Below are 23,535 nucleotides of genomic sequence, written 5' to 3'. Positions count from 1 at the left end.
GACGGTCCCTATCCAACAGTGGGCTCACAGTCTAGAAGGGGGACTGATCTGGTTAAGAGCACGGGACTAGCCCATAAATGTGGATGCGGAAGACAGCTAAAGCTGCCATGTCTCTCCTGGAGAAGAGCGGCCGAACTGCATCTGAGTTCAAGCATGACTGCCGTGTTCAGGACTTTTCTTCCTAATGAAGAACAGAGATGATAAGCTCTTCGCCACCAATTAATGCTAATTTGGGAAGTTCATTCCCTTTCCCCCATTCTACTCTCTCTCCCACCACGGTCCTTGTTCCCTGCCTCCCCTTGATCTGTCCAGCCTCATCTCAGGCCACAAAAACCTTAGGTCGCGAAACTTTAATCCTGTTATCTGCTGCCTTTGCCATCTGAAAAGGCTAAAGATTAGCACGGGCGACATTATCAAATTTACAACCAGCCTCTCGGACAGCTGCCCTACTTTACACAGTTAATGGAAAGGGAACTAATCTGGTTAAGAGCATGGGACTAGCCCGTAAATCTGGATAGGGAAGACAGCTAAAGCTGTCACGCCTCTCCTGGAGAAGAGCGGCCCAATTGAACCATCAGCCGTTTCCTACTTGAGGGGTCTTGAGGGGAGCATCTGTGTACTTGGCTTAGTGCATAGAGCCCGGGCTTTGGAGTCAGAAGGACCTGGGTTCTAATCCCAGCCCCGCCACTTGTCTGCTCTGTGACCTTTGGCAAGTCACTTCACTTCTCTGGGCCTCAGTTCCCTCGTCTGGAAAATGGGGATTAAGAGTGCGAGCCCCATGTGGGACAGGGACTGTGTCCAACCTGATTAACTCGTATCTACCCCAGTGCCTAGAACAGTGCCTAGTAAGCACTAAACAAGTAATATTATCATTATTATGTACTTGAGGGGAGCATTTATGAACAGCACTTAATAATAATGATGGCATTTGTTAAGTGCTTACTGTGTGCAAAGCACTGTTCTAAGCGCTGGGGAGGATACAAGGTGATCAGGTTTTCCCTCGTGGGGCTCACAGTCTTAATCTCCATTTTACAGATGAGGTAACTGAGGCACAGAGAATTTAAGTGACTTGCTCAAAATCACACAGCTGACAGTTGGCGGAACTAGGATTTGAACCCATGACCTCTGACTTCCAAGCCTGTGCTCTTTCCACTGAGCCACGCTGCTTCTCTTAACGCACATATCTGTCACTAGCAACTCAAAGCTAAATTCTGCCGCAGAGTTCTATTTCCTGGGTGGTGCCCCTGGCCAAATCAGACCAGAAAATAGAATATCTATGGCCAAAACGTCCATTACGACGTGGCCAAACAGTCTGCCTGCGACAGAGCTGAAGCAATCGTGGGCCAACTTCCTCTTGTCTGTGAGGCCACATCCAGCTCCTTGAGCATTTCCATCGCTGTCATTTATTAACTTTATTCGATTTCAAGTGGCAAGCCAGGATCACACACAATGAGGGCTTAGAACAAAGTCGGTTTCCTCATATTGAAACGATACTCGCTTCGACACAGCTGCAACTGGGTAGGGCCGTGTGAGGAGTACGGGTGACCGCAGGCTACTCAAACCAAAAACAAAGAGGACAGGAAACTTTTTAAGGAACAATACAACGAAACCTCAGAGAATGCTGAATCTTTGCAGAGCCCTAGGAGTTATAGAAACTCTGTAGGAGAGGGAAATCTCCATGGGCCAGAGCAATCCAGAAAGGAGCGGCTCTTTTGGAGCTGCATAAGGATGGTGAGTCAAGGAGGAGAAAATGAAACCATCAGGCGCCTCGAACAACAAACAACAAGCTCTACATCACAACAATGGATACGATAGATAGCCTTTGTTTGTGTAAACTGTAGTCAGGATCGTTCATCCCATATTGGCCTTTTCAGCTACACACACACACTCATTAATAACTATCGTTGGCATCTTCTTTGAGCCCAAAGAACAACTACACATGTTTAATCATAACCACCCATGGAAAACTCATTTAAAGGTCCTGGACTTGCACAGTGTAGTTTGCCGCACAACCGCAGTTCTTTACTACCTGCACAAAAGCGACTATTGAAGAATACTGTCCGCTCCGATGCTAAAAGAACATTTCCTCCTCAAAAATTCCTCATTTTTCAGGCTGGTTTAAGTAGCGAGTGAAAATCTGAGGGTTATTTTATTTCCAACCAAAGATTGAGAACTTAGCACTTAACATAGGTCTGTGGTTTTTAATGTGCATCCTAAAATTGGGCATGGCTCAAAGTTTATAAACATTGACCGGGCAGCCCATGGGGAATTATTTTGCAAGATGTCTTCCCACTCAAAGGAAAACAGAAGGCTTCAAGAAAACCAAAGTGCCTCAGCATTTTCATGTGAAATAAATGTCATATCTCATTGAAAACCATCTAAATTTACGCAAACAAAATGGAAAAGAGGTTTTTTCTAAAAATAAAATCCTACAGCTTTATCCACTCAAAATCCCATACCTGTTTCACAAAAATGAACAATTTTTATTCCTTACTGTCGAATAATTGGTATGTTCCATCTGAATCTTTAAAATGCTCCCAGTTGTGATTAGATTCAGAGTATAATAAATGCAAATTATAAATAAAAATGACTATATGTTCCCAGTAGCTATTTTCAAATGTTAATGAGTCTGTTTTTTAAAGAAATCTAAAGAGCTCCATTGCTTTGCAGAACAACTCGAGCTTGGGAATATGAGAGAAGCAGCGTGGCTCAGTGGAAAGAGCCCGGGCTTTGGAGTCGAAGGTCATGGGTTCAAATCCCAGCACCACCAATTGTCAGCTGTGTGACTTTGGGCAAGTCACTTCACTTCTTGGGCCTCAGTTCCCTCATCTGGAAAATGGGGATGAAGACTGTGAGCCCCACGTGGGACAACCTGATGACCCTGTATCCCCCCCCCAACCCCAGTGCTTAGAACTGTGCTTGGCAAATAGTAAGCGCTTAACAAATGCCATTATTATTATTATTATTATTCTGAAAATGTAACATGAATCAAAGCTCCTAAGCCAAGACTAAGGTAGAGAAGCAGAATTTCCTGGTGGGAAGAGCACAGGTCTCGGAGTCACAAGGTCCTGGATTCTAATTCTGGCTCCGCCATGTGTCTGTTGTGTGATCTTGGGCAAATCACTTAACTTCTCTGGGCCTCAGTTCCCTCATCTGTAAAATGGGGATTAAAAGTGTGAGCCCCACGTGGGACAGGGACTGTGTCCAACCTGATGAGCTTGTATCTACCCCAGCATTTAGTACAGTGTCTGGCACATAGTAAGCACTTAACAAATATCATTAAGAAAAACCAACAGAGAAATGCTTATTCTCTCTCTTGTATCACAGGCCGAGTTAAATTAACCTGTGCTGTCTTTTCAAATAAACTGCTCTCTAAAAGCACACGCTGGGAATGAAACCATTCCACAGAATTGAGGCGCTAGAAAATCTTGAGAAGAGCCTCAGACACAAGGCGAGCAACGGGGACCATCGGCAGGCAAGAGGGACTCCACTGGTTGTCATACTTTGGGGTTCCCAGACTCCACGGAAAAGATGGGGCTCAGAACTGTAGTCAAGGCCGGCCTTGGGGGTGTCCGTCGAAGGTGTCGTCAGTCAGGAACACCGTTCTGCTGACTGACTGAATGCGGAGGCGCAGGCTGAAGGTTAGTATAACCTCCCTTAAAGCCAAGAAGCTCCATTGAGAATAGACCGATTCGTGAAAAAAACAACTCCAAAAGTGTTGCTGGGTTTTCTTCTTCTTTCTCTCTGCCTCCCCCCTCCGCCTCCTCCTGTCTCTCTTCAGAGTGTGGCAGCGTGGCCATGCATCATTTATGCATTACCTTGTTATTTCACAAAACAAAACAGGGCTTTGAAAGCCACACAGGCTCCTGCGGCGGACCCCGGCGCGTTTGATGGAAACCCTTCAAAAGGGGCCGTGGCTTAATGGAGGCTGTTTGGGTGCCGTCTTGGATCCATCCCTGCTGTCCCTTGTCACTCCCTGGAAACTTGGCGGCAGATGTTGCCGCATTAAGTTGTCTCTGAAGTGGCTCTCTGTCCTCGTCTCCCCCCGACAGCACAGTCAAACTCCATTAGATCGCTCCGTTTGTGCCCGAGGCGAGTTTGGGAGAGCAGCTGTGTCCACCCCCAGCCCACCGCCCTACCTTTGGTGTTGCAGGTCCCCGGGCGGCCGAAGACGTGAGACCGAAACGGTTCTGCCGTCTCTCCACCGGGCCCTCCGACAAACCAGCCGTGCACCTCACTGCAGGCCTCATTGCGGGCTCTGAACAGGTGTCTGCGGACTACCTGCTGGCTCACATCTGTGCCACCCTCCCTCACCTCGCGGACTCACCGGTGAAACATCTTTGACTGCGGGGCTAGGGAAGGGGGGAACCTTTCAACCACCATCGTAGTCTCTAGAGAAGCAGCGTGGCTCAGTGGAAAGAGCCCCGGCTTTGGAGTCAGAGGTCATGGGTTCACATCCCAGCTCCGCCAACTGTCAGCTGTGTGACTTTGGGCAAGTCACTTCACTTCTCTGGGCCTCAGTTACCTCATCTGGAAAATGGGGACTAAGACTGTGAGCCCCCCGTGGGACAGCCTGATCACCTTGTAACCACCCCAGCGCTTAGAACAGTGCTTTGCAATCAATCAATCGTATTTATTGAGCGCTTACTGTGTGCACAGCACTGTACTATGCGCTTGGGAAGTACAAGTTGGCAACATATAGAGACAGTCCCTACCCATCAGTGGGCTCACAGTCTAAAAGGGGGAGACAGAGAACAAAACCAAACATACTAACAAAATAAACACATAGTTAGCGCTTAATAAATGCCATCATTATTACCGCATGGCCTAGAGGCAAGAGCAAAGGCATGGGAATCAGAGGATGTGGGTTCTAATCACTCATCTGCTGGGTGGCTTTGGGCAAATCACTTCACTTTTCTTGCCTCAGCTACCTCATCTGTAAAATGGAGACTAAGACTGTGAGCCCCGTGTGGGACAGGGACTGGGTCTGACCTGATTACATTGTATCTCCCTCAGTGCTTGGAACAGTGCTTGGCACATAGTAAGGGCTTAACAAATACTATAATTATAATTATTAAATGCCATAATTATTGATCGGACTGTTAGCTGACATCAGAGGAAAGGGAGGAGGACCGGGGCGGTATCCTTGACTCATCTCTCTCATTCAACCCACACGATCTTCACTAAATCCGGTCGGTTCAACCCTCACAACATCTCTAAAATCTGCTCTTTCCTTTCTATCAATCAGTCAGCCATATTTATTGAGTGCTTACTGTATGCAGAACACTGTACTAAGTGCTTGGGGGAGTACAACAGAATAAGGGACACATTCACTCATTCCCTCAGACACATTATGTTGCCAACTTGTACTTCCTAAGCGCTTAGTATAGTGCTCTGCACACAGTAAGCGCTCAATAAATATGACTGAATGAACGATTGAATGTTCCCTGCCTACGAGGAGCTTATGGTCTTGAGTCTGGATACAGTCCATGTTGTAATCCAAGCATTTATCCTATCCTGCCCTGATTTCTGTATCAGCCTCCTTGCTGATGTCCCTATCTCCTGATTCTCCCCAATGCAGTCCATATTTCACTCTGCTGTCCAGATCATTTTCTCACAGAAACATGTACTTAGACAGTGCCCTGCGTATAGTAAACACTCAATAAATATGACTGATTGATTGATGGAGGAGGGAGAGACAGGGAGAGGCAGGAAGAGAGAGAGAGAGACAGCACTTTCCCTGCTATGATACTTCAGGCTTAAATTTCAATTACTTCATCAAGGAATTCAATTCAGTGGTGGCCTCCTCAGCAAATACCTACAATGGGACTTTTGAGAAATAAAAGGAAACACTCTCTGGCTTGAAATTTAGTGTGACAAAGTTGCTGGAGTAATGTGAGAGAGAGAGAGAGACAGAGAGAGAGAGCGAGAGCGAGCGAGCGAGAGAGAGAGAGAGAGAGAGAGAGAGAGAGAGAGAGAGTATTTGTGTGTGCATGCGCACGTTCATGCCCACGCATGCATGTTGGTTTGTTTACTCTCAAGGGGTTGAGAGACAGCATGGCAATGAACAATTTATGAACAGAGATGGGTCTCTTTGTTTTTCAGGGCAGAAAACAGGCTGTTTGCTAGGTGGAGGTGGCTATTATGGTGACCCAAGGTTGTAACCTAAAGACTAGAATCATTCACTCATATTTATTGAGCGCTTACTGTGTGCAGAGCCCACAGTACCATGTCTTGGGCCTCAAACAAAAGCATGAACTGAATCCTACCGGGTCAGCAGAAATTGAGTCAACTAATTTACATTTTGAATCTTGAAAAAGAGATATAGACCCTTCTCCTCCCCCTCACATACACCGTTCCTCCACAATCACAGAAGACAAGAGAAGACTCATCGATTTCCAGTGGATGTTAAGTTATTTTCCCCATGTCTAGGGCTGCAGAAATTTCTGGCAATTTTCACCCTTGGACACCACAAAACAAACATTTTTTTCCCAGCAAGCTATCCTGTCTCAGGTCTGTACCCCCTGACTCCAGTAAAACCACCCCAGAGACCCGGACTTGGGAAACCCAGACAAGAATCCTACCTCCACGAGTTCCTCTTTGTGAGTTTTAATTAAGAAACAGAATCTTTTGTTTATTTGATTGTGAAAACAGACTGGCACGCTAACATTCGTTAGCCTCTGTGGGAGATCAGCACGGACTATAAGACCTGTCTAGTTAACTCCTAAGGGAACCTGTGACACTCTTAACACTGTTTCGCTTAACACTCAATTTTTTTCCAGAAACAATTAAGAGTGTTAATCGAGGAATGCCTGCAGTTCCCTTACTAATAATCCAACATTCTTCACACTTGCAAAATACAAGGATTCTGCCCTTAGATTCTACGCTCACTGTGGTCAGGGAACGTGTCTGTCATATTGTTCTCCCCCAAGTGCTTAGTACAGTGCTCTGCACACAGTAAGTGTTCAATAAATACAACTGATTGCCTGAAAAAGAATTAGACCCTAGATTTAAATAAAGAAGCATCACGGCCAAATGGAAAGAGCATAGGCCTAGGAATCAGAGGACCTGGGTGCTAATCCCAGTTCTGCCGCTTGCCCACTCGGTGACCTTGGGCAAATCACATAACTTCTCTGTGCCTCAGTTTCCTCATCTCCTCCCCCTAAGACTGTGAACATGGTGTGGGGCTGGATCTGTGTCCAACCTTATTATTCTGCTTCTCCCCAAGGCTTAGTACAGTGCTTGGCAAATAGCACTGGCATATAGTAGACTTTTTATTATTATTATTAAGAAAAAAATACTATTAATTGAATGATTAATATTCTCAAAATACATCCATCTTTTCTCAAGTCATGCAAATATACATGTTTTGTTTTGTGTTTTTTTTCCTGTGATAGTGCCTAATGTGGATAGATCTGGGGCCAGTTCACTGACTGTGAGTTAACGCCAGTCAACCTGGAACAAATTAAACCCTACAGCTTTTGAGAGAAAAAGCTGCCGGCCTCCCTGAGCTTTTACACAATCATCTTACACCAGAGATCCAAAAGCAAAATAGAGGATTTGGGACATCCGGGGTCCTGGCTGAATCTACAGACCAGCCCTTAATAAATAGAATTTGTTTAATCCATGTGTAGCTTTTTTTTCAAAAAGGGAAAACAGATCCACAGATATTTCATCTGGCTATTTGGAATCGCCATGTGAATGGCAGATTAGAAATGGCTGAGGCCCGTGAGCAAAGAGTTTGTGTTCCCTCCTTCTAAGAAGCACAACTAGAGTTGTGTTTAGGTGGGTTTAGCTCATATTCCCCAAGGTCTGTGCTTCCAGCCCAGATTGATACGTAATAATAATAATAATTACTATGGTATTTGTTAAGGGCTTCCTAGGCACTGTTATAGGCACTGGGGTAGATACAAGATGATTGGGTTGGTCACAGTCTCTGCCCCACAATCTCAATCATATTTTACAGATGAGGGAATTGGGGCCCAGAGAAGTGACGAGACTTGTCTTAGGTCACACGGCAGACCAGTGGTGGAGCCGGGATTAGAACCCAGGTCCTTGTGACTCTCAAGTCCGTGCTCTATCTGCTAGGATGTGCTGCTTCTCTAGCATTTATTAAGCAACTACCATGTGTGGACCACTGTACTAAGCATTGGGAGAGGATAGACAGGTAACTCCTGGGACTTTAACCAGGTTTAGGATCAATGCACCCTCAAAGAAACCTCTCATCTTTCCCCTGTTGAGTGACTGCCTTTTAGCCACACGCTGCATCTCCAGACCCACCTGCCGCTGCTACAGAGTGAAGGAGGAAACCAGCAACCAACCGCTAATGGGAAGCTAAACCATCAAAAGTAACAAGGAAGAGCAGTGATCTCAGTGTTACCCCAGGGGAGGGGGCCTGGAAATTATGCAGAGGGAAACACATCCGCGTCGACTCGTCTTGAATCCCAACCACTGGGTTATGATGATAGCTCTCTACCTAATAAAAAGGAACTACAGATTTAGGGATGGAGATTGATTTTCTACATCTATAAAACGGTGGGCCCCATTAAGAACACGCGCAATGCTAACGCACAAAAATCCTCCTGCCAAAATACCACATTGCTTGTCAAACACCCTGTGGTCGAGGACTAAATGTCTTAATGAGCACAGTTCAATCAGGTCTAGATTTGACCTAAAAGAGAATTATAGTAATAATAATAATAATAATAACGGTATTTGTTAAGCGTTTGCTCTGTGCCAAGTATTGTACTAAGCACTGGGGTGGATACAAGAAAATAATAATACTACTACTAATAATAATAATGGCATTTGTTAAGTACTTACTATGTGCAAAGCACTGTTCTAAGCACTGGGGAGGTTACAAGGTGATCAGGTTGTCCCCTGGGGGGCTCACAGTCTTAATCCCCATTTTACAGATGATGTCACTGAGGCCCAGAGAAGTTAAGTGACTTGCCCAAAGTCACACAGCTGACAAGTGGCGGAGCCAGGACTTAAACCCATGACCTCTGACTCCAAATCCCGCGCTTTTCCCACTGAGCCACGCTGCTTCTCTCAGGTCCCGCATGGGGCTCACAGTCTAAGTAGAAGCTAGAGAGAACAGGTACTGAATCCCCACTTTGCAGATGGGGGAACTGTGGTACAGAGAAATGAAGTGACTTGCCCAAGGTCACGATATGTGGCAGAGTCGGGATTAGAACTCAAGTCCTCTGACTCTGAGGCCCGCAGTCTTTCCACTACTTTTCTAGGCCACTTTGTTTCTCTAGGGCAGAGAAAACCCTCTGATCTGTAATCTGGACTCCAATACTAAGGCACAGAATAAGGCTGTGAGCTCATTGTGGGCAGGGAATGTGTCTAATGCCATATTGTACTCTCCTAAGTGCTTAGTACAGTGCTTTGCAAGTGTTAAGCGTTCGATGGATATGGTCAATAATAATAATAATAATAATAATAATAATAATAATAAGCACTTAAATACCATCATCATCATCATCCCCATTTGACGTCTCTGTTCACCTAGATAGAGCACTTCCCCTAGGCTGACCAAAACTCATATAAGCCCAAATCCCCACAGCATTCTCCACAGGTCACCAAGTATGTACAGGATGACCAGTCACTTCAGGTTTAGCCAAATCTTCCTCCTCAAGAAATGAATCTGGTGGGACCTGTGTTGACCTAGGCATGGATGCTTAAATGACATTTTTCCAGCAGGGATTTTAAAAGCTCTATTCCTTTCTGCATATATAAAGAGACATTTCGTAACGTTTGACCAAACCTGCCCCGAGTAGTGTTCCGTGGACCATCCCTCTAGATGGTGTTTGAAACCCAAGAAGAAAGTCTCCAGGGATGAAAAGTGTATTTATTCTAGACACCGCTTCCCAAAGAAGATATACAGCTCCAGGGTCCTCAGTTAGATCCAATCTGATATTAAACATTTCCCCTCTACACTGTGCAAATGACTTACTTGGGAAAAGTCTCACCAAGCCTGCACTCAGAGTGAATTGCCGGTGTTAATAAAAAATATGATAACAGGGAGATTACTGTCAAGAAAGCAGGAGTTAGATGCAAAAAATAAAATTGTTTTGAATCTTGAGAAGTGATTGCAACTATATGCTGAAGAACACTCTGAGCGGAATTCATTAAAGCAATGGCGTTCATCCTAACTCATTAAGTGCCTTATCCCGGGGTTGGTCATAACCGCCCCCTGAACCTTTAATGGAGATGAAATTGCTGCTTTCTTTTCCACGAATGCTGCTGCAGGAAACAAATAGCACTGGGCTCCCTCACATTTAACCCATTTCCAAGATGTAGAGCTGTATTCGAAGCCTCAGCAGCTAACAAATCCACCTTTCCCCTAACAAATCTACCCTCTCCCCGGAAAAGTTCTTAGGAGGAACACCTCAATATCTCGGCACACTAAAGGCCGGCTTAGAAATGAGATAATGATAATGCTAATAATGCTGGTATTTAAGCGTTTACTGTGTGCCAGGCACTGTACTTAGCGCTGGGGTGGATACAAGCAAATCGGGTTGGACAGGGGGCTCACAGACTTAATCCCCATTTTGCAGATGAGGAAACTGAGGCACAGAGAAGTGAAGTGCCTTCCCCAACGTCACAGAGAAGACAAGTGCCAGAGGTGGGATTAGACCTCCTGACTCTCAGGCCTGCCATGCTATTCACTACGCCTTGCCGCTTAATGTAGCATGATGTGTAGCATTTCACCAAAGTATTATGAAGTAGAAAATTTAACAAGAAAAACTCATGGATTTGCTCTGGTTCCCGACAGAATTCCCAGACTGAATGAAGTTAGGCCATGGGACCTTTAACCGTTCCCGGTTGGAATCAGCCAGACAGCATCCTTCTATGGTGTCATTCTTAGGCACTTCAACATGAGAAATGAAAACGATGACCCTTGTTAGATTTCCACAGCTCTTATGTACACAGCCATAAGTTATTTATTTATATCAATGCCTGTCTCCCCCTCTAGACTGTAAGCTCGTTATGGGCAGAGAACATTGTCTACCAACTCTGTTGTACTGTACAATTCCAAGCGCTTAGTACAGTGCTCTGAACTCAGTAAGCACTCAACAAATGCCGTTAATTAACTGAGTGATTTGGCTAAACCTTCACTGAACCCCACCAGATGAAGGCTCGTACTGGCCGAATGACCACAAGACCCTCCCATACAAGGACAGGGGGAACACGACTTGCAGGGAACAGAGAGTGAGCCCCACCCTGACGAAAGACTCCATCACCATCACGACGGCAGGAGGCCGCAAGTGAGGACGATAGTCGGATAACAGGGTGGACACAGAGGATGACTCCTGAACTTGGTTCTCTGTTTTCGGTAATCAGAAGCTGACTGGACCTATTTCAGAACACTCTGTATTGAAAGCATATTTCCAACCTTTGTGAGCTGATAGCAAATTGCTGGTCATCAGGGATTTTCTAACTCTTGTCCCTTAAGCTTGTTTTCACACACCCATTTTCCCCTCCTTTTTCCCTCCACCCCCTCGCCACCAGCCTCCGGACAAACCTCATCTCCTTCCTGCGGTCGCATCAGAGAAACCCGGTCATACTGCCGCCTCAGCAGAGCCCAGAGCGCGTCGAGCCGACCCTGAAACCAAAGCCTGGATTAGCCAAAAACAGCAGAGCCCACGGGTCAGAGGAACACGGGGGCCCCGATCTCAGGAAGCGTTTCCAGAATATTCACCCTACGCTCTGATCCTTGGGTGGCCGTGATAGTGGCTGAACAAGATCCAGGAAACGCTCACACATCTAACTCCTCTTTGACCCCCTGGGAGCAGGAATCTCTGTGCTCTTGTTAGTCGGCGTGGCTGGGTACCCAACCTCTCCTCTCCATGACTGCTCAGCCCAGTCAGATCAGTTGGAGCAACCGGCCTCAATCCCCTCCACCTTTTCTCCCGGCCTTCTGGCCAAGTAAGGGTCAACTCTCCTGGGGAGAGACCCCAAAAGAAGAGGGACAAGATGAAATGTAAACTCATCCCTAGGACGTGTTGCTCGCCAGGCTCCATCACACCCACACTCCCCAGGAGAACTTTTAAAAACAGAGTAGGTGGTTGCCCTCTGGGACCTACGTTTCCTAAAGCACAGGCCCGTTCTGAAATCACTTCCACTAGAATCAGTTTTGAAAACTCTTGTCTTTACTGTCTCCTAAGTACTTGACATTACTATAAGTGCTATGCCTTGGCCTGTCTGTGGTACGAGCTGAATTGATCCCAAAGCTCTTCAAGGTGACATGGAGGGGACTCCAGATCAAGCTTGGACAAATGACTACCTTCCAGGGGCTAAAGAAGCTCGCTGTGGGCCGGGAATGTGTCTGTTTATTGTCGTATTGTACTCTTCCAAGCGCTTAATACAGTGCTCTGCACACAGTAAGTGCTCAATAAATGCAACTGAATGAATGAATGAAGGTGACCTCCAATCCTAACTCCCTCACTTGAAGATATAAGAACTGTAAAACACCAGCGTGGCTCAGTAGGAAAGAGCACGGGCTTTGGAGTCAGAGGTCATGGGTTCAAATCCTGGCTCCGCCAATTATCAGCTGTGTGATTTTGGGCAAGTCACTTTACTTCTCTGGGCCTCAGTGACCTCATCTGTAAAATGGGGATTAAGACTGTGAGCCCCCTGTGGGACAAACTGATCACCTTGTAACCTCCCCAGCGCTTCCAACAGTGCTTTGCACATAGTAAGCGCTTAATAAATGCCATCAAAAAAAAAAACTAGGGCAGCTAGGCCCAGGCCCTGGAGAGAAGGGGCTGTCCATCAGGAGGGACTCTGGGAGGGGGTTCTGAGAGTCCCCGGGGAAGAATTCTGCGCGTACCTTAATCGGGGTGTACCACTTTGTCTGAGGAGCCTGGTAGGTGGGTTTGGGTCTCGGAGGCCTGGGACTGAAAGATTCTTCTGCCTCTTCGGGGACAGTCACCACCGCATTTTTGGCTTTTTCCAACCTCGCGCCTTCTTCAGTGGAACCCTTGTCACCCCAGCGAACCTGGAAAAATGAAGAGAGGATAAATTGAGAGGATAAAGGCAGCACAACAAGGAGGCTCAAGCCTAGCTGTGACCTGCTGTCTTCTCACATGTCCCCATCCTGGGGATAAAGACGCAGCCTTGTCTTTGGCCTACATTGTCTGAATCAGGTAGCAAGGCAGCAAGGGCCCGAGAGTCAGAAGTTTCAGGGTTGTTGTTTTTAAATGGTATTTGTTAAGCGCTTACTTTGTGCCAAACACTGTTTTAAAACACTGTCCCTGTCCCACATGGGGCTCACACTCTTATCCACAGATGAGGTAACTGAGGCCCAGAGAAGTGACATAACTTACCCAAGGTCACACAGCAGACATGTGAGCCCGTTGTCGGGTAGGGACCGTCTCTGTATCTTGCTGACTTGTACTTCCCAAGCACTTAGTACACTGTTCTGCACACAGTAAGCGCTCAATAAATATGACTGAATGAATTAGAGAAGCAGCGTGGCTCAGTGGAAAGAGCCCAGGCTTTGGAGTCAGAGGTCATGGGTTCAAATCCTGGCTCTGCCAATTGCCTGCTGTGTGACCTTGGGCAAATCACTTAACTTCTCACTTGCCTCAGTTCCTTCATCTGTAAAACGGGGGTTAAGACTGTGAGCCTTGTAACCTCCCCAGCGCTTAGAACAGTGCTTTGCACATAGTAAGTGCTTAATAAATGCCATTATTATTATTAATTAATGTAGCAGTCATTTGGACTCGTAGGCCCATGCTCTAACTGATAAGCCATGCTTCTTCTAAGCTGTGCTGTAATAATAATAATAATGATGGTATTTGTTAAGCGCTTACTATGAGCCAAGCACTGTTCTAAGCGCTGTATTGGGATGCCCCATTGAGACCAGGAGATATTGGAGCCAAAGTCAGAACAAAGACAAGAGGGACAGAAATCTTTAAGAGAAAACTGATGATCAAACTAAGACTGCAAACCCCGTTTGGGACACAGACTAAGCCTGATCTATTTATATTGCAGCAGTGTGGCCTACAGGAAAGACCACAGGCCTTGAAGTCAACCTGACTTCTAATATCGGCTCTGCCAACTGATTGCTGTGTGACCCTGGGCAAATCGTTTAACTTCTCTGTGCCTCAGTTTCCTCAATTGCAAAATGGGGATTAAATACACGACCTCCCTCCTACTTAGACTATGAGCCCCATGTGGGACAGCCCCTGTACTAAGCTCTAGAGTAGATACAAGTAAATCGGGTTGGACACAGTTCGGGTCTTACATGAGGCTCACAGCTGTAATCCCCATTTTACAGATGAGGTAACTGAGAGGCAGAGAGGTGAAGTGACCAAGGTCACACAGCTAGCTCTCTTCCTCCCTTCAAGGCCCTACTGGGAGCTCACCTCCTCCAGGAGGCCTTCCCGGACTGAGCCCCTTCCTTCCTCTCCCCCTCTTCATCCCTCCCATCTTACCTCCTTCCCTTCCCCACAGCACCTGTATATATGTATATATGTTTGTACATATTTATTACTCTATTTACTTATTTATTTTACTTGTACATATCTGTTCTATTTATTTTATTTTGTTAATATGTTTGGTTTTGTTCTCTGTCTCCCCCTTCTAGACTGTGAGCCCACTGTTGGGTAGGGACTGTCTCTATATGTTGCTAACATGTACTTCCCAAGCGCTTGGTACAGTGCTCTGCACACAGTAAGCACTCAATAAATACAACTGATTGATTGATTGACAGGGACTGTGTCCATCCCAATAAATGTATATCTATCCCAGAACTTAGAACAGTGCTTGACACAAGGAAAGCACTTAATAATTGTACCTCTCCTGCTGCTTAAAGATCTGATGCTTGGCATATAGTAAAGTGAGTAAAAAAAAAATCACAGTTATAATTACTAAGGATCTGGGTAATACAGCAAGGACACAAGCCAAGGAAAGGTTTGGGATTTTTGGGTTAGCTCACAGGGAGAATTTTGACAGTCTGACTTGTGACTCTGTATTCCATCGGCTTCCGCTCCCAACTGGGCCCTGCTGACTCATTAAAAATGTATCCGTAGCTTTCAGATTGATCAATGGAACTTTTACAGTGTTTTTTACGGGGTTGTTAAAATGTGTTTTAAACACCATTAATCCATTTAGCGCTAGAGGGTGGCTTCCTTACCAGAGGAATGACCTTCTCCTTTCGCTCATCAGGGCCTTTGCCCGGGGGAAAATTGAAACTTGGGAGGGAATCTGACGCTCAACTGGGAGGTCAGATTTCGGGCCACTAAGACATGACGGCCTGAGGTGGCCTTCAAGAGATCTTAGAAAATAATAATAATAATGATGGCATTTTATTAAGCATTTACTATGTGCAAAGCACTGTTCTAAGCGCTGGGGAGGTTACAAGGTGATCAGGTTGTCCCACGGGGGGCTCACAGTCTTAATCCCCATTTTACAGATGAGGGAACTGAGGCACAGAGAAGTTAAGTGACTGTGCTCAAAGTCACACAGCTGACAAGTGGTGGAGCCGGGATTTGAACCTATGACCTCTGCCTCCAAAGCTCGTGCTCTGTCCACTGAACCACACTGCTTCTCTGTATGCAGAAAGCTAGGCCTGGAGATGGGATAAGTGGCCCCAGGAGGGGGAATTCTATGTGAGCGAGGTGAGGAGGGAGCTTCTCCTTCGATATTGCCAACATCTCCATCACTGGCAACCTCATTCATTCATTCATTCATTCAATCATATTTATTAAGCGCTCACTGTGTGCAGAGCACTGTAATAAGCGCTTGGGAAGGAACCCTTATTGAATACCCACCGTGCTTTGCCAAACCTCGGCAAGGGACTTCAGGAGAAAATAGAAGGAGTGTGGCCCTGTAGATAAAACACAGGCCTGGGAATCAAAAGAACCTGGGTTCTAATCCCAGCTCTGCCACTTGTCTGCTGTGTGGCCTTGGGCAAGTCACTTCACTTCTCTGTGCCTCAGTTACCTCATCTGTCAAATGGGGATTAAGACTGTGAGCCCTGTGTGGGACAAACTGATCACCTTGTAACCTCCCTGGTGCTTAGAACAGTGCTTTGCACAAAGTAAGCGCTTAATAAATGCCATCATTATTATTATTATGTGGGACAGGGATTGTGTTCAATCTGACTGTCTTGTATCTACCCCAGTACTTAGAAAGGTGCTTGACGCATAGAAAGCACTTAATAATTCTATCTATCCCACTGCTTAAAGATCCTGTGCTTGACACACAGTAAATATGAAAAAGTATCACAGTTATAGTAAGCATTTAACAAATACAGATACAAATACAAATACAGCATTTAACACAGGAGCAGTGTGGTTCAGTGGAAAGAGCACAGGCTTGGGAGCCAGAGGTCATGGGTTCTAATCCCGGCTCCGCTGCTTGTCAGCTGTGTGACTTTGGGCAAGTCACTTCAATTCTCTGGGCCTCGGTTACCTCATCTGGAAAAAGGGGATTAAGACGGTGAGCCCCACATGGGACAACCTGTTCACCTTGTACCCCTCCCAGCGCTTAGAACAGTGTTTTGCACTAGTAAGTGCTTAACAAACGTCATTATTATTATTATTATTATTATTATTATTATTATTATTATTTTACTATTATTAAACACCATGGGAAAAAATAGAGGTTCAGGTTCCTCTCCCCAATCACTGGGTTGGGCTGAGGGTAGTGGTCATCTGAGGTGTGGGTTGGGATAAGGAGGGAACAGGAAATTTCCTCACTGAGCTTCCTGCCCTGATTCACCAGTTCCCACGGGGAAAGTGAAGGCGGGAAGCTTAGGGATTGGGAACTGAGGAATCAGCCCAGTTTGCCGACGTGATCTCCCACCGGTCATAGGACAACCAATGAAGGCCCATCTCCTCCAAGAAGCCTTCCCTGACTAAGCCCTTCTCTCTTCTTCTCCCACTTCCTTCTGCATCGCTCTTACTTGCTCCTTCATTCATCCTCCCTCCCAGCCCCATAGCATTCATTCATTCATTCAATCGTATTTACTGAGCACTTACTGTGTGCAGAGCACTGTATTAAGCGCTTGGGCAGTACAAGCACACATGTATATATCTGCATATATCTGTAATTTATTTATTCATTTATGTTAATGTCTGTCTCCCCCTCTAGACTATGAGCTTGTTCTGGGCAGGAATGTGTATGTTGTTATATTGTACTCAGCCAAGTGCACACAGTAAGTGCTCAATAAGAGCCCGTTGTTGGGTAGGGACCGTCTCTCTACGTTGCCGACTTGTACTTCCCAAGCGCTCAGTCCAGTGCTCTGCACACTGTAAGCGCTCAATACGATTGAATGAATGAATAAATTCGATTGAATGTGTTGTCTGTCTCCCCCTTCTAGACTGTGAGCCCATTACTGGGTAGGGACCATCTCTCTATGTTGCCGACTTGTACTTCCCAAGCGCTCAGTCCAGTGCTCTGCACACTGTAAGCGCTCAATAAATATGATTGAATGAATGAATTCCATTGAATGTGTTGTCTGTCTCCCCCTTCTAGACTGTGAGCCTGTTACTGGGTAGGGACCGTCTCTCTATGTTGCTGACTTGTACTTCCCAAGCGCTCAGTCCAGTGCTCTGCACACAGTAAGCGCTCAATAAATATGACTGAATGAATGAATGAATGAATGAACCAATGGGCACTCCCTACTGGCCAAGCACATGACCTCCACTGATGAGATGACCAGTTGATTCCTTCTGGGGTGAATCCAGGAAAGGCATAACCCCCACTTCAGCAATCTACAGACCCAGACCGACCCGCCCTCACGGGCGTCCATCCCACAAGACACCAGCGAGGTATCTGTAGGGTGTCTGTGTCAAACGTCAACAGCTGCGTGTTCACTCGGCCTACCCAGCTCTCGGCTGGAGGAGGAAGAGGGCAGGAAAATGAAATAATAATAATAATAATGATGGCATTTATTAAGCGCTTACTATGTGCAAAGCACTGTTCTAAGCGCCGGGGAGGTTACAAGGTGATCAGGTTGTCCCACGGGCGGCTCACAGTCTTCATCCCCATTTTACAGGTGAGGGAACTGAGATAAGTGAAGTGATTTGCCCAAAGTCACCCAGCTGACAATTGGCAGAGCCGGGATTTGAACCCCTGACCACTGACTCCAAAGCCCGGGCTCTTTCCACTGAGCCACGACGAAAGGCCTCAGCTCGGACCCTGGGCTCTGTCCAGCCTGCTGGGTTTCCGTTGGAAATGGCGAGACCGCACCCGACAGACCCCACAACCTGGGAGGGTTGGGGGGCAGGGTCACAGGGGGCAGTTTCACCGGGAAATACGGGAACCACGACTGAGACGGGGGAGCCGGACCGTGGGGGAGAGTGCGCATCTGTGGGCTGACTCTCGGGTCGGGGGTGGGAGGGACCGGGCTTCCTGCATCCGGCTCAACAGCCAGCTGCCGTCACCATGAGGCTTGAAAGGAAGGGATTTGTGCCAGGAAGGGAGGTCGTTGTCGGGGAAGGAGGGAATCTGAGGGAAACCAGCAGTGGGGCAGTTCCCGGGAGCTAAATGGTCTCCTAGTGGTCTAAGGGACCTTCCCAGGGGGCCTCAATACCAGACAATATTTTCAGACATCCAAATGGGGGAAAACACGTAAAGACTAGAAAACCCAGGGGGCTTGTTTTGCCTTTCTAAAGCCTTGGAAATGCTGAAATGTTGGGGCAGCTGCAGTGGTTTGAAACCGAGGACTACCTGGAGTGGGAAAAAGCATGCTGGGCTTTAAACCTCAGCGCCTAGTACGGTTCCCGGCACATAATAGGCACTTAACAATTAGTATTATTATTATTAGACTGTAAGCTCCTTGTGGGCAGGGGATGTGTCTGTTTATTGTTGTACTGTACTCTCCCAAGCACACACAGTAAGAGCTCAATAAATATGACTGACTGAATGAATGAACTGTCTCCAGTGCATGGTAAGGTGATCTTCTAGACCGTGAGCCCGCTGTTGGGTAGGGACCGTCTCTATATGTTGCCAACTTGTACATCCCAAGCGCTTAGTACGGTGCTCTGCACACAGTAAGAGCTCAATAAATATGATTGAATAAATGAATGAATGAATCATCATCAGTGGTATTTACTGAATACTTAATCTTATTTATTGAGTGCTTATAGTGTGAAAAGCACTGTACTAAGCTCTTCAGAGAGTACAATGCAACAAAGCTGATAGACATGTGCTTTGCACATAGTAAGCGCTTAATAAATGCCATTGCTATTGTTATTATTATTACTGTGTGCAGAGCACTGTACAAAGAGCTTGGGAGAGAACAATCAGCGTGGCTTAGTGGAAAGAGCCCGGGCTTTGGAGTCAGAGGTCATGAGTTCGAATCCCGACTCCACCACTTGTCAGCTGCAAGTGGTACTATTCTCTTCCCCCTTGCTAACGATTCGTAAGGCCTCCTATTATCTGTACTTTGTCTACAGTTAATTTCTCTGTCCTTCCCGGGCCGATATTATGAGACCCTGGTGGGAGGGGAACCATATAGTCACCCAGAACTCAGTACAGTGCTAGACACATAGCAGGTGCTCAATAAATACCCTATTATGACTCCAACTGGAGCCTTCTGGTTCTCTGAGACTTTGCTCACTGGTCTCCACTCTTGCAACTGTGCTGTCCAGCCTGTTTCATTCAGCTCCTGCCCTGCCCCAGTCATAAGAAATAATAGTAGTATTCTTCAAAGCCCTACTGAGAGCTCACCTCCTCCAGGAGGCCTTCCCAAACTGAGCCCCCTTTTTCCTCTCCCCTTCCCCACAGCACCTGTATATACGTTTGTACAGATTTATTACTCTATTTGACTTGTACATATTTACTATTCTATTTATTTTGTCAATGATGTGCATCTAGCTTTACTTCTATTTATTCTGACGACTTGCCACCCGTCCACATGTTTTATTTTGTTGTCTGTCTCCCCCTTCTAGACTGTGAGCCCATTGTTGGGTAGGGACCGTCTCTATATGTTGCCGACTTGTACTTCCCAAGCGCTTAGTACAGTGCTCTGCACACAGTAAGCGCTCAATAAATATGATTGAATGAATGAATTCAACTCCTGCCCTGCCCCTGTCATGAGAAATAATAGTAGTATTCTTCAAAGCCCTACTGAGAGCTCACCTCCTCCAGGAGGCCTTCCCAGACCGAGCCTCCTTTTTCCGCTCCCCCTCCCCATCTTCCCCACCTACCTCCTTCCCCTCCCCACAGCACCTGTATATATGGTTGGACAGATTTATTACTCTATTTGACTTGTACATATTTACTATTCTATTTATTTTGTCAATGATGTGCATCTAGCTTTACTTCTATTTATTCTGACGACTTGACACCTGTCCACATGTTTTGTTTTGTTGTCTGTCTCCCCCTTCTTGACTGTGAGCCCATTGTTGGGTAGGGACCGTCTCTATATGGTGCCAACTTGGACTTCCCAAGCATTTAGTCCAGTGCTCTGCACACAGTAAGTGCTCAGTAAATACGATTTGAATGCATGAATGAATAGTGTTCACAATCAGTAAGCACTAAAGTGTGCAGAGCACTTGGGGAAGAAAAGCACACACGTGAAAGTTGAAAGACAGTGGGCAAGCAGCATGGCCTGGTGGATAGTGCATGGTCCTAATCCTGGGTTCTAATCCTGGATCTGTTACTTGTCTCCCGTGTGACCAGGGCAAGTCACTTAACTTCTCTGTATGTCGGATACTGCGTACGAAAAATGGGATTAAGACTGTGAGCCCCATGTGCGACAGGAACTGTGCCCAACCTGATCAGCTTGCATCTACCCCAGGGCTTAGAACAGTGCCTGGTACATGGTAAACGCTTAACAAATACCATTAAAAAATAGAAATAAATAATAATAATAATAGTATTAAGTGCTTACTATTTGCCAAGCACTGTACTCTGCACTGAGATAAATACAAGATAATCAGGTTGACCACAGTCCCTGTTCCAGATGGGGCTCAGGGTCAAAGTAGAGGAAGTAGGATTGAATCCCCATTTTACAGATGAGGACACTGAGGCACAGAGCAGTGACTTGCCCAAGGTCACACGGCAGACAAGTGGCAGAGTCAGTACTCTGATTCCTAGGCCCAGGCTCTCTCCATTAGGTCATGTTGCTCAATAAATATGCTAATAAATAAATAATATATTATATATATATATAAATATACATATATATATATAAGTGTATAAATAAATAAATAAGCGCTCAATAAATACTATCGATGATGTTGCTTCCCTAATTTTCTCTGCATTCTCAAATCTTCCCAACTCACCTGCTCCAGTGGGCTGCCCTCACTCTCTATGGGCCTTCAGCTGATAAGGCCAGTGAGACTGTGTCCCTAATTCCCTACCACTGAAAATTCTGGAATTTCCTGACCTAGCCCTAAATGAATCTGGTCATTTCCCAACCAGGCCCCTTTTTTTCCTCTTTCCCCTCATCAGATCACACGCGGCTTTCATGGTTTCCACACAAGCCCTGTTTCAGGCGGGCATTCTCGGGGCCCCATCAATGTCACTGTTGTCAAAGGGTTTGGCTGGCTCTGAGCCGAAGGCCTGACACTCTACTGTCACTTCTTCCAAAATTCTCGGAAAGACTCTTGATCTCTCTTGCCCCCTTAGCTCAGCGGCATAAGATGCCACTGTTCTTTCTCGAACTTGGTTCTTCAAGGACACGGATTGCAGTTGGAGGAATGATCCCAAGAGCTAAAGTCTGGGACAAGGCAAGTCCTTGTGTGCAAAGCAGGAAGCCTCATCCTGGGACCCACGAGGCTGATCCGGGCCCATTTCTTTTTTCTTTTCTTTTTTCTCAATGATATTTGTTAGGCACATCTCCCCCAAGAAGCCTTCCCTGACTAAGCCCTCCCCTCCTCTTCTCCCACTCCCTTCTGCATCGCCTTGACTCGCTCCCTTCATTCATCCTCCCTCCCATCCCCACAGCATTTTTCATTCATTCATTTGATCGTATTTATCGAGTGCTTACTGTGTGCAGAGCACTGTACTAAGCGCTTGGGAAGTGTAAGTGGGCAACATATAGAGATGGTCCCTACCCAACAGTGGGCTCACAGTCTAGAAGGGGGAGACAGAGAACAAAACATATTAACAAACTAAAATAAATAAAATAAATATGTACAAATAAAATCAATAAATGGAGTAATAAATAGGTATAAACATACATACACACACACACACACATATATATATATATATAAACATATACCGGTAGCACATGTATAGATCTGTAATTTTAATTATTTATGTATATTAATATCTGTCTCCTCCTCTAACTGTGGGCTCATTGTGGGCAGGCAATGTCTGTTTGTTGTTATAGTGCACTCCCCCAAACACTTAGTACAGTGCTTTGCACACCGTAAGTGCTCGATTAATACGATTAAATGAATATGTGTCAAACGCTGTTCTGAGCACTGGGGTAGATACACGTGAATTAGGTTGGACACGGCATGGGGCTTACAGTATAAGTGGGAGGGAGAACAGGAGAACTGAGACATGGAGAAGTTAAGTGACTTGCCCAAGTTCACACAGCAAGCATTTGGCAGAGCCGGGAATAGAACCCAAGCGCTTAGTACAGTGCTCTGCACACAGTAAGCCCTCAATAAATACGATTGACGGGCTGACCCAGGTGATCTGACTCGCACGCCCGTGCTCTTTCCACTAAGCCAGGCTGCTTCTCCATTTTGCACTGCCTTTACTCTCAGAGACACCGACTCCCTTCCCGGGATGACCAACCTCCATTCTTTTAATCCCTCCGACTCCTCGGCCCCCGTAGTAGGACGCGTCCACGGTGGGCCACTTTTTGTTCGGCAGAGGATCGTCTTCTTCCTGAAACAATTGGGATCGAACAGTGAATCGAAAGAATTCCCGGAACACCAGTCTACCTTTTCGTTATTGCCGAGACGCAAAGGTGTGACTCCATCTGACCCATCAACCTCGGAATCGGACTCATTCAGCAATCAATCAGTGGTATCTATTGAGCACTTACTGTGCATAGAGCACTGAACTAAGCGCTTGGGAAAGGACAGTACCACAAAGTTGGTAGACACGATCGCTGTCCACTAGGAACTTCCATTTAGGTTCACGTCTACTGAAAAATGGTGGGGGCTGCTCTTTTCCCACCCCCTCCCCTAGTAGTTTCTGCTCCGCCTGCCCCAATCCACGAGAAGAAAGTTCTTCCAAGTCCAAAGTAATACACCCCCCAGCTCTCAACTGATGACAGAGGGCAGATTCAGACTGGGCATCACTTCATTAATCATTTAAAAGAGCCTTTGGAAAGTGGAGGCAAAATGCCGCTATTTCCAGGTAGGCAGCTGAAAGCACTTCCATTGCAAAATGTTAACTCCATCGTTTATCAAACGCTTTTCAGACGCACGATGTTTTGCGTTTCATTTGCAAAACGTGATTCATTTTTATATAAACTCACTTTCCCGGAGTCCTGGGGCTCTGGGAAAAAAAAAAAAAAGCCAAGAAAGATTGGCAGATGCCACCACTTCTCCTAGCTGGCTATTTTTAGAAATAAATGACTTTTGAAAACTCATCCGA

At 46.1% G+C, this 23,535-nt stretch overlaps 1 protein-coding gene across 1 annotated transcript in view; it reads right to left on the bottom strand.

The window, feature by feature from the left end:
• ANTXR2 (ANTXR cell adhesion molecule 2) overlaps window positions 1-23,535 on the bottom strand; it is a 168,109-nt gene that overhangs the window by 35,510 nt on the left and 109,064 nt on the right. The window contains exons 14-16 of the mRNA XM_038759122.1: window positions 22,726-22,818; window positions 12,842-13,009; window positions 11,534-11,614 (exon numbers count right to left, since the gene is read on the bottom strand). Coding sequence (XP_038615050.1) covers window positions 11,534-11,614; window positions 12,842-13,009; window positions 22,726-22,818 — 342 coding nt within the window. The remainder of the gene's footprint in view (window positions 1-11,533; window positions 11,615-12,841; window positions 13,010-22,725; window positions 22,819-23,535) is intronic.

The sequence above is a fragment of the Tachyglossus aculeatus genome, chromosome 17, assembly GCF_015852505.1.
Source record: "Tachyglossus aculeatus isolate mTacAcu1 chromosome 17, mTacAcu1.pri, whole genome shotgun sequence".
Lineage (NCBI taxonomy): Eukaryota > Metazoa > Chordata > Mammalia > Monotremata > Tachyglossidae > Tachyglossus > Tachyglossus aculeatus.
Note: the sequence above shows the minus strand (reverse complement) of the source record. Positions and strands in the feature narration are given on the sequence as shown.